We start from the raw sequence: 15,209 nt of genomic DNA on the forward strand, positions 1-15,209 counted from the left end.
CTTTGAAGCCCAGATTATCCAAATTGACTGTTTCCATTGACAGATTAAATTATGTTGCAACATTAACATTTCATGAGAAACCTTATAAGCGAACACTTTAGAAAATGATGAACCAAATAACAGGCATAAAACATACAAAACAACTCACCCAGCCCCATATGGCTATTCTTTTTTCATCAATGAAACCCATTTCTATGAATTTTCTAAAATAAAAGAAACAAATTTTTAGAATTTTAAGTGCGTACACATGACATTTACTTCATTACACAAGCATATTTAATCCAAAGATTTAATAGAAACGCTACATTTTCTTTGTTTAAACACTTGCATAAGAAGGCTGCATTTACAAATAGTTAAAAGAACATTATCATGCTTCCTGCAAGGGATAAAAGGATCCTTTAGACTCTATGGTACATCTATTGAGTAATACTTTCAGGGCTGTAAGACCTCCTACCCTAATTGTGCTGGTGAGTTACTTGGGACTCAGGTTAAGAGACAGGCTTATATTCAGCAAATGAGAATAGACTGAAAGGGGAAAATGTTTTTTAATGCAGTGAACAAACAAATGGTTAACTCAGGTTCTAACACTACAGCCACATGTTTTTGAGTTTACTATTAAATGCACTTAAGATATTTTAAAGAAAAAAAAAGAGATACTGGCTCATAGTAACACCAGAAGTAATAGCACCATGACTAGGACCAAATTTCCAAATCTCCAGCTTTTGGAAAAAAGGGTTTCATTATTGCTGTTTTAAAATTTATTAATTCTTATGATTTTGTTTGCTTAGATGTTAATGTAAAATAATTTCAACCTAAAATGGGACTGAAGAATATAAATGAAAAATTGCACACATGTGCCCTCAGGAGTGAGAGACTGATTTCCATATATGCCTGATTTCCATAAAACTGGTCATATTGAAATTTTCTTAAATGATAGGGAGTTGGTCAGGGGTTGCCTCATATCAACCTTGGGAAGTTTTGTTTATGGTTTCCAGAGGCGTGAACAAGAAATGACCCAAGGTGGGTTGGTTGCTCAAAATACGCTGAATTGAGCGTTGTTTGTAGGACAGGATTGGTTTTGTCTGCCCAGGGAGTAGTCAAAGCTGGTCTCTGTTTTTTTTTTATTTTAATAGACTCTCACTGAACTCTCCCCTCTTTTATTCCCTCCCTATAAGTACAGCCTTCCCCAAACCCTCAATGGACGGGCCTATAGCTTGCTACAGTTTGTGAGTCCAGAATTTCAATTCCTCTGCTATTCCTGAATAAACTCATTTTTTGGCAATTTTGAGCTTGCCTTGTTTTAACCTTTTATTTAGGTTGACATGCATTATAATCACTGTCTTATTTTTGGTCACATCCATCCATGGAAAAATATCTATCCCTCTCCCATTTCACACTTAGGTATCCTCAGTTCATCATGGTTTGGACAATTATATGCAGCCTTCAGGATATGAACATTATTCATTCAATTTCGCTCACAGAAGAGCCTCCATTTAAAAATGAGTTTGAAAATAAATCTATCCTTAGGAGCAAGGGACCATGCTGAAGGATAACCTTCAAAAAGTCCTGGGAAGCCCTCAGAAATCTAACTACGTCATTGGTACAAAAAGAGAGTGTTTTAGGCTAATTTATTCCATGCTTCCTTGATGGCTGGTGTTCTAGAGCAATTGTGATTTATTTGGGGAGCGTTTTAATAAAAACTCAAGAAACTCTTAGAGAAGCAGAAGCAGTGGAAGAAAAAAGCAAAGTGGATGAGCCATTATAGAGGCCTGGATGAGACAGTGAAGGAAAAGAGGGGAAGAGACAAAAGTGACACTCATGACCCCAGAATAATACTATTTTTTTTTGGTTGCCTTAAGTGACGTTAATGCCCTTTCTCATTCTTCTCTGGAACTAGGACCGAGTGATTTGCATTAGTTAAATAATGGAATTTCTTAAAGGGATTTCACAGCAACCATTTTGCTCGTTGCATGCATTCAAAATGCACGTTTCTGATGCATAGAGGAGTTGGGCAGATGCCCGGCACAAACAGATGGGAAGAAGCCCCGTCAGTCACAGCTTACTCGACACTGATTTTGAGGGACACTGAGGGGTCTACAGGGGAGAAACGCAGTAGCAAACGGAAAGTTGCTACCTGTGTTGACGCTTGGTCATGGTAAAGTAGAGACAACGGGCAGCAAATTGTGGCATTTCGGCAATTCTCCCACAAACTTCAAAAGCCAAGTGAAAGAAAAGAAGGTTCACTTTCTTTGTCAAAAAAATGATCTTGCTGCTAGTGCTTGAAGCCAGTTCTGAGCCATAAAATCAATCGTGATTTTATGATCTCCCAGAAGCTAGCAATCATACTGCCTTGCATTTGGGGTAAAAGCAAATAACAGGTGATACATGGGAACAGGAAATTCTTAACAGCTCCCTTCCTAGGTTTATTCCGAAAGGATGACATTTACAGGAAATGATAGTGCAATAGTTAACATGGAAATGAAACATTAACACTTACTGTGGAAGGACTAGGTTAAAGGTTAGCTAGATAATCTGAGACCAACAAGCCTCTATAAAATTTACCTCCAAATTCTGAAGAGCTTCCAGGAGGGTTATCAGAGATACTGTTGACAGTGTGGTTAAATCAACAAAATGTTAATAGCAAGTGAAAAAGCATTTTTTTCTAATTTTGGAGGCTGGACTGGACATTACAACTTTTCTCTCATAAAAATGCCCTAAATCTAAGGTCAGTTTGAAACCTTAGTAATCAATTACTATTATTCTATTTTGGAAATGTACTTATTGATACCATGTGTAACAGTATGATATATTTTTTCTCATATAATCCTTCTTTACTGCTATCCCTGAAGTTATATAAAATTTCAAAATTGTGGGAATGTCAAAAATGCCAAACCTACCCCAAATGAGCAGATTTCACCCTATAACTACTGAAAATTTAAGGGTCTCACATATGAACCACTTGCAGAGGAGCCTGAAGAAAGCAGGTCTCAGTTTTACTTAAGCTTTGACCTCACAAGCATATCCTTTGGGGCTTTCTCTTATGTATATTCAAAATTTGTGAGGTTGTAGGGCCTCTCTTTTTTTTCCTGCTTTGCTTTGCTTGAGTCTGTTTCTTGACCCTGATTAGTATTTACTGTTGTTTCCAAATATGTACTTATGATTTTTTTTTGGCATATAAAAAATTTAGCCAGATTACATTTCATAAGAGATTCCAGGGAAAAATCTCATTCTTTGAGGGGAGGTAATCTGGGGACTACCATAGAGGAATTACAATCCCCATTCCTCAAGTCAGACGTTCAGTGTCTGATTCCTAAAACACTTCTCAGGAAGATATGTGATTGAATTATTTCTAGAATTATCACTATAAGTCTATTCTTTTAGCCTTTGGTTTCTCAAAGCATAGGGTTTCAAGGCTTCCCTTTCCCTTTTGCAGAATAATGGTTTCAAGCAAAGCCAAGGCCAGCCCCAACTGGCATCTCCACTGCTGTATATGTGCTTTGCCATACAGCTGCCTCTGTTCACTAAGGTGAATACAAAATGTTCCATCTAATAACCATGCTCTCTTGAGTGCATGTGGTTTATTCACTCTTCAAAAACTGTAAGTGCACTGAATGTTGAGATTGTAAATTGAACAATTTTATACAGAGTATTGTAATAGCATATACTAATATTTCTCTGTTCTTGAATGGCTGAGTCAATGAGTGAACATATGCCTGATCTATAGTAGGAAGACATTCTTCAGGTTCCATCCTAAAAATGGCTCAGAGAAGGTAAATGTAGCCAATTACCGCCTCTGGTCCATCTTCCTTTCAATTCTAAATGCCAAAGACATTATATTATTGTGAAAATCAATAGAATTTGTGGCTTTATGTCCTATATGTTGGACACCAGAAATAACAATTTTTGTTAAGGTCTATACATGGGTTTCATGTTCAAATTTTCATTTCATCCAAGGAAAAACATTAAGAAGCTATCAGTTCTATCTGTTCTGTTTCTTGAGGTATTCATCTTAAATTTGAATGCTGCATTTTTGGTGGTAAATAAATGCACAAAAATATAATGATGTATGATGTTAACGATGATTGTTTTTTAACCAGTGCCAAAACAAACCACTTTTTAGCTCTGCCAACTTTGGAAAGTTGAATTACAAACCATAATTTACATCTCTGTCTTTTGATGTTGTCCCAGGATTACATGTCCTTGGTGTTTATTGCATGGTTTAAATACAAATAAATGTGACCCAACCCACAATGCCAAAAACAATACCGTAAAGAATTAAGTCTATAATGCTGACAATTGTGTTAATATTCTTAAGGCATACCACAGTCTTTACATGAACGATTGAATCTCAGAGTTTTTCTTTGAACTATCTTTTCTATGACCCTCTATCAGGCCGAAGACTCCCTCAAAAAAGTTAAAATAGTGGAAAGGCCAAAAATCTGGATCAGTAAGAAAGACGGAGCCTCCTAAAGGTTAGGTGTGAATGATACCTACAGATTGTATAGTGTTATTTAATAATTTAGTTATCAATTTTTCAGATTTTACTCAAATAGACTTTGTTTTTAATTGAATGTTTTAGGTGTTAGTGTGTGTATATTACTGTTCACAGAATGAAAGAAAAATTTGAAAGCATATGGGTTATGATTACTTTTCTATTTAAAAAAATAATTACTTGTGAGTCTAAATTCTTCTGCTTTGATTACAGAAAAGTGTTGTCTGGGCCTGGCTCCTAGTTGTTAAATATAATCTGTGTTGTGTGTGCTGCATTGAAATCAATAACTGCTAATGATATTAAGATGATAAAAGAAACATACTGATTAATTTTCTAAATTGCTCTTTGCTGTAAAACAGTGTTTGACCTTTAGACATCACTCATGCACATATATCCATGACTAAGAGTACAGTCAGCCTGTGTTAGCTTTTACATTTACAATCTAGTATTCTCCAACTTCACCTACTCACATCACAATAACAGAAACCCAACAACTATACAGAAATATCCAGAAGAATCCTGCACAGTGTTTCCAAATTAGGAACAATTTTGGTGACTCTATTCTTTTTGTTTCAGGAAGAGATGACTGAGCCATAAATTGTGGTTGAGAATGTAGTTGGGAAGAAGAACTCAGATTATAAATCTGTCTTTCCCCTAAATGTTTTGGTAAATTTCTATTATGTAAAAGAAATTTTTTGTTGAATGAAAATAGGAAAACACATTCTTGCTAAAATAGCGAGTTTAATTACAAAAGAATGTTAATATCTATAAGTATATAGTGCTGATGAAATCTTGAGCCATTTCTAAATTTATGAGGTAGAATCCACAAGGCTTGAGCAAATTCAGATGTCTGGTTTCCTACAGACCATCCCTAAAGTTATACAAAGTTTTCTGCTAATTGTGAGCCATGGTAATGAAAGTCTGTTAGAATGACTGAAACATGGAAAGAGAGTATTTCACCATAAATCATTTTTCTTCTCTCTTCCGTGAATAATTTTTTCTTATATTGGGTAAAAATATCACTTTAAGGTTAATGATAGCTTTAGATGAAGTTAGGAAAATAGACCAAAAAAATTTAAGACATTAAGGATGGGGAAACCCGAGAATGACTGCATGACTTTTGCTGACATCAGTTTCTGTTTGAATAAGAAGGCGCTCACCTGACAGCTGTGATCTGGTCCTCAACTTCATAAACACCCAGCTTTCGATACACTGCATACAGAAGTTTGTCACCTTGGAAAGCTGTTCCTCGACCATCCACCAAGGCAATGACTATCCCTTCCTTACTTGCAAGATAAGATATCCAACTAATAGCGAATACAGACCTTACACTCTGACTGCAGGGACCACCATACCTACAGAAAAAAGAAAAAGATAGAATCTCTGATTCCTTTGTGAAACTCAACTTCCCATCATGGCCAAGAATTGCCTTTAGTATTTCCCAGTACATTTGTATGATAAAATTTCAATAACAGTGGCATTAGAACTGGCTCAAAATCAAGAGAGGACCAGGCTTTTCCCAGAGGTTTGCTACAAGGAAGTTGTTTTGGGACACAGCCTCTCCTATTCCCCAAAACGGATACATCTAGGGTTGGCATTTCAAGGAATATGTGTGGGTTTTTCGTCATTTCTGCCACCTGCCACTTGCTAAAAGCAGGCATAAGATATACTAAAAAAAATGCATGGTGTTTTAAGCAAATTGTGTGTAGGTCAGCACTGATTTTGGGTGTGATTCCACAAAATGTATTCCATTCCCTTATTTCATTTCTAACTCAATTACATAAGATGTTAAGATGATTTACAATATTTTTTGGCTGCAATTTCTCTATCTCAAAGGTATTCTGACACATTAGGCAATTTGCCATACAAAGGAAATTCAAAACAGTAAATGCAAGCAAGTCCATCTAAAAACCTCAAAACTTTCTCAGGCTATTTTAAATAGCCATATTTTATTTACTCTGATTAGTTGGGGAATATATAAAAACAGCATCAATAGGAACTGTTACAGAGGAGAATGGTTCATTCTATCTCACAAATGTGTATTTAATCCAACATATTTTCAGTAAATAGTTTTTAAACCAAAGAAAATATTACATACACTTGAATTAGCAAGGGATACTTCTTTGATCTGTCAAACCGAGGAGGAAGAATCATCTTGTACCATAAAGCTTGAAAAACAAAAACAGAGAAAAATCTTCATTCCACTATACTCATAGCATTATTTATTTTCTTTAATAACAACATATAACATAAAATCAATTTATAACTAGTAAATTGTTAAGAACAAAGACTATGTTTTACTTGATTTTTATTACATATTTTTGTCCAATTTACAAGTTGCTAGAAATGTTGAACTATTATTTTTCTAGAAGCACGCATTTTAAAATTAAAATTAGATAAACTCTTTTTAAAAGTATCAGTGTTGAAATGGAGCTATAGAAAAGTATAAGATCAACCTATCCACAAACATATGAAAGATATTTCATAAAAATTTAATGTGACAGTAAGATTTTTAAAATTAAGATCCTGTAATATTGTAGAGATTGGATTATAATATTTACCCTACAATTTTGTTTTAAAAAAGCAAAAGCTGATAAGTGTTCAGCTTCATATCTATTCATGAGAAATTTTTAAAAGATCTTACTAATATCATCCACTTCAAGTTTCTTAATTTCCTCTTTAGGCAGCTGGATATTTTTCAAAGCATTTTCCAATTCCTTGTTTTCTTCCAGGATTTTAATTTCTTAAAAAAAAAAGTAAAATGTTCATTTTTAATTAATAGAAATTCCATAAGAAAATTATTTCTTAAAATGTCTTTGGCTTTACTATGGATGAAACTGAAACTGTATAAGGATTGCTTAAGGAGTTTCATATTGACAAGGATATTTTTAATCCAGCCTTTAAAGCAGGGATGAACTTATGAAGGACATCAGTCATTGTCTCTTAAACGAACCCTGATGGCATCAAAATACATTTTGAGCAGAATCACAGAAGTAACGATGTTTATTCAGCCACATTTTCCTGTTTCTAACTTTTTTTTTACAACATGAAGCCATGACCTGAGTAGGTGACATTTAAAAAAATTATTTTTACTGAAAAAGTGGTAGAAGCAAAATCTATATTGCTGAAACCTCAAATTTAAAATAATTAAGTATGTGTTATAGTTACAAAGTTTGTTTTAAAATCTTCAATGTGTAAGGTCAAATATTAATTCTGTGATTTTTTTTATATCTATTTCTTTCTTAAACTTTTCCTGCTGTGCTTGCTTAATATAGGATATTCTTCCTTTTTTTTTTCTTTTTGTGATATTCTTCCTTTTTTTTCTCTTTTTGTAATTGAATTACTGTGCATCCTATTCCTTCAATTCCTTTCTTTCAAGGTAGTTATATATCTTAAAAAAACAACAGTATATACACACTATGATTTCTATCTTTCACCTTAAAATATCTCCGAAACAACTCTTGTTTATCTTTCAGCTTAGTTATGTTTCACACTTTAATTTTTGTAACTGAACAAATATATTGATCTCCTGATGCTGTAGATCAGTGATACATTCGAATGGGTTTCTAGCAGTAGAGGACTTTTTGTAAGCTTTGTTTTGACCTGGATAGATATCAGGTATCGTCTAGAGAGAAGTTAGATTTTTGTATAATAAGTGGAGTTTGTGGCTTTATTTTTTAAAAGAGGGTCTGGATGACTTCTGAGGTATGCCAGTCCTGTGGTCTCTGTGTTTTTGTGCCTTTTTAAAAAAGTGGTCCTTGAAGATGGGGAGCTGGGGGAGTACTTGTAACTACACTAAGTTTGCCAAACCACTTCCCTTGTAACTCTCAGTTTTCATATACTCATGGCATTTTGCTCCAAAGTGTTATATTTAATCTTAGAACAAGTATAGATGTTTTGGTATGAGTTGTATAAGATACATAATACATTTCATTTTAACTTAGGACAATCCATCAGGAAAGAGATACTTGTGGCAACTTAAAAGTTAAAACTAGAAAAAGGGATAGCAGTGGGTGGGGAGAAGGATAAATTAGGAGTTTGGGATTAACATATACACACAACTATATATAAAATAGGTAAACAACAAGGACCCTATTGTATAGCACAGAGAACTATATTCAGTATATTATAATAACCTATAATGGAAAAGAATCTGAAAAAGAACATGTATATATGTATAACTGAGTCACTTTGCTGTACACCTGAAACTAACACAACATTGTAAATTAATTATAATTCAATTTAAAAAGTTAAAACTAAAAAAGAAAATAAAATGAATACTCAATTATAACCACAATGCAGCCAGCTCTTCCCTCTTGTGTGGGTTCTCAGTGTGGAACTGTCAAGGATAAAGGGAATCTATGTGGAGTAAGTACAAAGAATGGTTGCAATATTTATTTATGTAGACCATGTTTATCATTCTGTAGACAGATACTGGAAGTCAGAGACAACACGCAGATGTTGCCTGGTTGGGTTGACCTTGATTCCTTTTCTATTCTGTTCCTAGCTACTGAAATTTTCTGATTCATGACTTACTGAAATGACAAGTTGAATGGAAAATCTTATTAACGCCTCTACAGTCCAGGGTTGCATTTTTATGGATAGTAAATGTGCAATTTTCCCTCCCCTTGGAGGCAAAATGGAATTTCATACGGTTGTGAGGAGAGGGAGGGGTGGCAATTGGGCTTCTCTATGTGGCTGTGCATTAGCAATGTATAATGTGGCAAGGAGTGCTACAGCCCAGACTGTACCTTTTACCTTCTTTCACTCATCATTGTATACTCAGCACTCAGCATGCTCAGTACCAAGAGCATGATATGTAGTATGTGCTCTCCAAATGTTTGAAGACTCTTCATTACAATGAAATCAAGTGGTAAGAATGATGGATCATATGTGAGATTTTTGTTTAAACCCTATTAACTATGACATATTGTTCATTGATTAAATTATGTGAAGAATCTGCAGAAAATCTGATAAATAAGGTTATTCAATCAGTTAGGTAATTTTAATGAAGATCTGCTCTGCCAGAAGCAACTGAGCCTCACCTGGGCCCTCCATGTCAAGTGCCAACTCTTCTGGGTTTTTATAGCATCTGGTTCAAGTACTATCTGTTATTTTCCAATGACTTTACTCCACTTTGCAGAGAAAATAAAGCCATTGTACTGTTTTCTACAAACTTTCATATAATTCCATCGGTACTTTCCTCATTCTCTCTCATCACAATGTTGGAGATTAATCTCCTCACCTGTCTCTGGACTCCACTTTGCCCACCTTCTCAGCGACCTCCCTCCTTTATGCCTTCAACCGCTTTTGGTCTCCAAATTTCTTCCATCAGCATTCAACCATGCTCAAATGTTTATCAGCTTTCAAAAACTAACTTAAACCTCTATCAATCTCTTCCAGTCATTATCCCACCTCTTTGCTCATCAGTCAGACCTACTGAAAATAGTTTCTTTTTATTTACTTACCTCCTATGCAGACCTAAATTTGCTTCAGTCTGGCCTCTACCTCCACTGTTCCAATGAAACTGCTCTGACCAAGCTAATGCTCATCCTTATTTCGCTAAGCTCATTGATTTAGAGCAGGTCTTGCTTCACTCTCTGAAGCACTTGACACAGATAAGCACTCTCTTTTTCTTGAGATACTTTCTTCCCCTGCCCTTCATGACTCCATACTCTCAAGGTTGTCCTCCTTCTTGTTCCCCCTTGGTCTCCTTTACAGGTTCATTTTTTGCTTTGCATTTCTCGTGTTGGTTTTCTGCACAGTTTTACTCTAGGCTCACTTTCCACTACCCTTGCCCACCCTCATTTTCCCCACTCTGCTGCATCATCCATGTCCATGGACTTAGTAACCATGTATTCCTTAAATGAATGATTTCATGATCATTATCTTCAGTTCAAACCAATCCTCCAACATCCAGATCCAAAACTGTCACTCCAGGACAGCTCTTCTTAGTTATATGCCATCAGTATCTCAAACTCAACATTGAAAACAAAATTCATTATCTCTCCAAAATGTTCTCTCCACTGTGAATCCCATCTTTCAGTAAAAAGCATCAATACCAATCCACTTGAGCAAGCTAGACATCCAAACAGCATCAATCCCTCCTTTATATTTATGAGTCTTAAAGTCAATGTAGCTATCATTAGGAAACATTTCCTAAGCCCCCTACCCCAGATGAGGTGCCCTTCTTATATGTTTTTATGCTATCTCTATTTCCCCTATCTTAATACCTTACCCCGCTGTGTTGTAACTGCCCATTCACATGTTTGCATTCCCCACTGATCTATAATCTCCTTAAGGACAGGGACCATATCTAACCCAGTATCTGTTCATTTTAAGGATCTAGTATCTAGTACAGTGTCTGTTTTAATGTAATAGTGCTTAATAAATATCTATTGAATGAAAATTTGGGGCACCAAATACAATGGAAAATGGCTGAGAAAACTAGAACTAAATAGAAGAAATATCATCTGCTCTAAAAAGCAACTCCAAAACTTATTTGGGGATTTATTAAAAATACAGATTCCCTAACCCAATATAAGACCTACCGAACTGGAATTTCTGGGGGCAGCCTGAGAATCTGTATTTATAATAAACCTCTCTGGAGAATTTCAGCATGAGGCAAGTTTGCAGAACTGTGCTGTAAAAGACTTTGCATTATGTTTTGAGAGTTAGAAAACGTATAAATACATATGACATATATGAGACTGACATGAACACTGTCCCTATTTTGTAAGTGTTGGGTGAAGTAACAAGACTTTGTAAGCAACACAGAAATTTGTATCTGGCAGGAATATGAGAAGGATAGTAAGAAAGTAGAAACTCAGTAAAAAAAGGAAGCTGACCTTTATTTTGCGGTCATGATAAAATGAGAATTATACATTTATGGTGACTTCCATTAACACAAAAACTTACAAATTTCAAACTATTCTTGCTTTAAAATTTCTCTCACTGCAGGTTGAAATGAGAAATACAATCTATTATTCTTAAAAGTATTTCATTATTAGACACAAGGTAAAAAAAACCCCAAAACTTCAAACTGAAACTAAATTCACAGTGTCATTATTACAAAGCCTGTCCTGTCCTGGGCTCCTGAATCTACTCTGTTTTTCCTCATTGCTTTATCTTCACCTATACTTAGGCCATTGAGCTGGCAGCCAAACTAATTCCAAAGCAGAGTACTGAAGTCCCTCATTGTCCCTAGACTCCATCAACTTCAACCCTATAATGTTTAATAGTAAATCAAAAGATAACAGAGAACCGCAGGAAGAGTCTCAGGGCAGTTATACACTTTGATATCTCCACTGAGAGCAAAAACGGTCATCTTTGAGCTGTGAACTATTTTGAACCAATATCACAAATGCAGGATGGAGGAGTTCTGTCTTGATAGAAATTGAAAATGGAAAGAGCCTCCAAATTTCAGGGCTCTCATACGTGGCAACAGTGTGATGTAGCTGTTAAAACAAAAAAGCTAGCGTGATAGTCACCCTCTGCTTCGAACTGGAGTTATATCTGGAACTCTTCTCCAGTTTGGGATGTTACCAAAAAAACAGGTCTTCTTATTTGGGAGGGAGATTGTACTAAAAATCTTAAGTTTCCTTCCAATTCTAAGCTTCCGTGTTTTTGATAAGGGTGATTGGGGGAGACAGGATTAATCCCTCTTATATATTTGCATTATGCCAGGTTCTTACTGCAAATAATTATTAAAGTTCATATGATCAGGTTTGACTCAAAGAATAGGCTGATCTATATAATCATAAGCTATACAATAAGAGAATCCATCACTGTTCCCCTTGTTTGTGTGGGGAAACTGTCTTGTTTCCTCTAGTGTCATAAGAGTCCAGGATTTCTTAAGACAAGACAAAAGCATGGGAGAGAGAGTACCTTGATCAGTGTGGCCGTCATGAAGGGTGGAAATTGGGAGGCCTGGGCCTGTACATAGGATGAAAACAAAAACGTGGGTTAGTTTTAAAATAACATTTAGTTTTCAACAAGAACTTCTGGTAGTATTTGTGATTACTGTCAAGTTCAATTACCTCTTTTAATTCTACAACTATTTTTTTTCTCCCCATAGAGAAGTAAACATCACCTTTTAAGTTACATTGAAAGAACACATGAGTCCAGAGCCCAATCAAAGGACAGACATAAGAGAAGAGTTGCCTGTGCACTTTTCCCAGAGTGATCCTAAATAGTTAAGATCTAATTACACAAATGGGTCCCAGAAGCTGCAGTGATAAACGGCCTTCTGGGAAGATATGCTGTATGGGCCAGTTTTAGCTGTGTTTTTATTATCAAATGACCTTCTCCAGTACCTAGAATGTATTTTCAATCTGGCTTCTTGATTTGATGTACAGTTTATTTTGGTAGGTAGAACCCAGCATCTTTTTTTCTTTCATTTAGTTACTATATGCAGAAATTAATTTATATAGAAAATATTTTCTGTTCAAATATGCTTTGATGGGTCACATTCCCCACGAAACAGGCCCAGAAGGAGTTTTGTGCACCAAAAGTTCATCTGGGGTGTGGTGTTGACCTCAGCCAACCCCACTGGGAGCTCTGGAGATATATGGCCTGCACAGCTGTCTTGAATGGTGCCAACTGAGCTGGCTTTTATACCGCAGAATGAAGTGGTAATTGGCTGTGGCCTGGGATGAGAGCAATCTCTGGGGTGGGAGTGGGGGGCCCAGCTGTGAGGTGTCTGACACCAGCCCTCTCAGCAGCTAGAGAAATGAATGATTCAGATCTGAAGATGGGACGTCTGGGTGGCAAACCACTGTCCACCATATATTCCAACATGGAATTCAGGTTCTCTGTGCAGAAATTGGCCCTTTTAACAAAATCTACAAATATTAAACACTATCACTTACTGGAACTATAGAATAAATAATACCTGGAAATACATTTTTAAAGGGTAAATTTGCTCAGGCAGCCAAAGAGTTAAAAGCAACAAACATGGAGGTTGAGAGATGTTCATTTGCACTCCTGATGCTTCCTCCTCTGTGGCGGGAGTTCCATTAGAGCATCCCTGGTCCCAAGCAAGGAGAGGGGTAATGACCTATGTTTCTGAGAAAACCAGAGTATGAGTAGCTCCTTCTTCTACCTTGTTCCTGGCATCTTTCAGCCTGCAGAGAACAGGACTGTTTTGATCTATTCCACTGCTATAAGTGTGACAGTGGCCAATGGGTGAAGCCAGTGGCTGTCTAGTTGTACCCATATTTGTGTGAGTAATTGTAATTCTGGGGTGCAGTATTAGGAAGCTTCACACCTTAGCCACATTTTCCAATTAACCTTTACAGGTAATAAAGCTAATATTGATTTCCTGCCTGACTCCTCAGTCTAACCTGAGAGCAAGGAGAAGCGATATTGTTTATAAGGCTCCCTCAAAAACCAGCAGTTCTTTACTGTGTGGAGTCTCATAATTTTACAGAATTTAATTTCAGAGATTTTCATTTTGGTTAGCTTTTCTTCAACGTTATTAAAAGGGACAAATACACATTTTATTTTTTGTTAGAATGTAAGGCAATGAGACATGAATCTGAATTTCTAGACTTTAGTCCATCAACATTGACCTTATGGAATTTTCATGGGTGTGTAGTTCCAATAGAGAAACTGGCATATATATCTCTTTTGCCCAAACTATGAGACAAACTAATGACTGACTGCCCTTGACACAAGTGGTCTGAGGGTGTGGTCCTAGTGGCATAAACATCCTTTGCATTGCTTTTGTTCCATCAGCATCATCAGTATGATTTTACCTGTATCAAAATCCTATTATCTGGGATTTACTCACCATCCCTTTTGGAGAGTTTGAAGTTACATAATGAGGCTTTACTCTTAGTCCTAAAGGGAAAGATTTCAAGGTTTTTCCTATGATGGTGCAGTGACTCATTTTACTGGAGCTTCAAAAACACCAGACGATGTGATGCTTCCCACACAGTATATTTTTTGCTAAATGGGAAATTACCATACTGCCGAGGAAGAGTGAGTGTGGAAAAGTCAGGCGATTCAAGTTCTAGAAAGGAGTCTTTCACCAACTTTTGATGAGAGCTTAGTCTTTGATTCCTTACTCTTCAGGGGGCACTTAGGCTCAAGTAGATCTCAGGAAAACAAAGTGATATAAAAAGTGGTATAGTGCTTTCAAAAAGCATTAAAGCACTGTACAAATGCAGAATGCATATAAATATAAATGCATGTTTCTATGTGTAGGGTCACTGATGTTGTTATCAGTAAATATATCAGCATAAAAATGAGGTTTGGGGTACACTTTGCAAAAGGCAGCAATGTTTTGATCTTCCCTAGAACCTATGTTCATTCCGCAAACCTTCATTGTCTATTATGCACTAATCATTCTTTTTGGCCTTATGAATATAAAGATGAAAGGAAAGCAGATTCTGCTTTCAGAAGAGAAAATAGACAACCAGATGACTCAGGACAGTTAGTTCAATGATACTATGTGCCTGGCATGTAAGCTTTCAATATATGCTCCATAAACATATAGCTTGGGATGAAAAATGTTGCACATAACTTGAGAGGGACATTTAATGTATACCTTGAAATGCCATAACCACAATCAGCACATATGGTCATGAACAACAATCTTTTGACTTTTCAGAGATGCCACTGACCAAACCTTTTGTGAAAATGTTGTATTAAACTGACATCTTGTGCCATCTTGAAGGGAGCATTTGGATTAAAATGCTTACTCATTTCCACT

At 36.0% G+C, this 15,209-nt stretch overlaps 1 protein-coding gene across 5 annotated transcripts in view; it reads right to left on the minus strand.

Moving 5' to 3' along the window:
- FAP (fibroblast activation protein alpha) overlaps positions 1-15,209 on the minus strand; it is a 71,635-nt gene that overhangs the window by 10,939 nt on the left and 45,487 nt on the right. For all 5 annotated transcript variants that reach the window (XM_082630325.1, XM_082630328.1, XM_082630324.1 and 2 more), the window contains 5 exons: positions 12,380-12,427; positions 7,137-7,235; positions 6,591-6,660; positions 5,653-5,847; positions 149-203 (listed from right to left, as the gene is read on the minus strand). In XM_082630325.1, coding sequence (XP_082486451.1) covers positions 149-203; positions 5,653-5,847; positions 6,591-6,660; positions 7,137-7,235; positions 12,380-12,427 — 467 coding nt within the window. The remainder of the gene's footprint in view (positions 1-148; positions 204-5,652; positions 5,848-6,590; positions 6,661-7,136; positions 7,236-12,379; positions 12,428-15,209) is intronic.

This window comes from Mesoplodon mirus (assembly GCF_964341445.2).
Source record: "Mesoplodon mirus genome assembly, chromosome: 8".
Classification (NCBI taxonomy): domain Eukaryota; kingdom Metazoa; phylum Chordata; class Mammalia; order Artiodactyla; family Ziphiidae; genus Mesoplodon; species Mesoplodon mirus.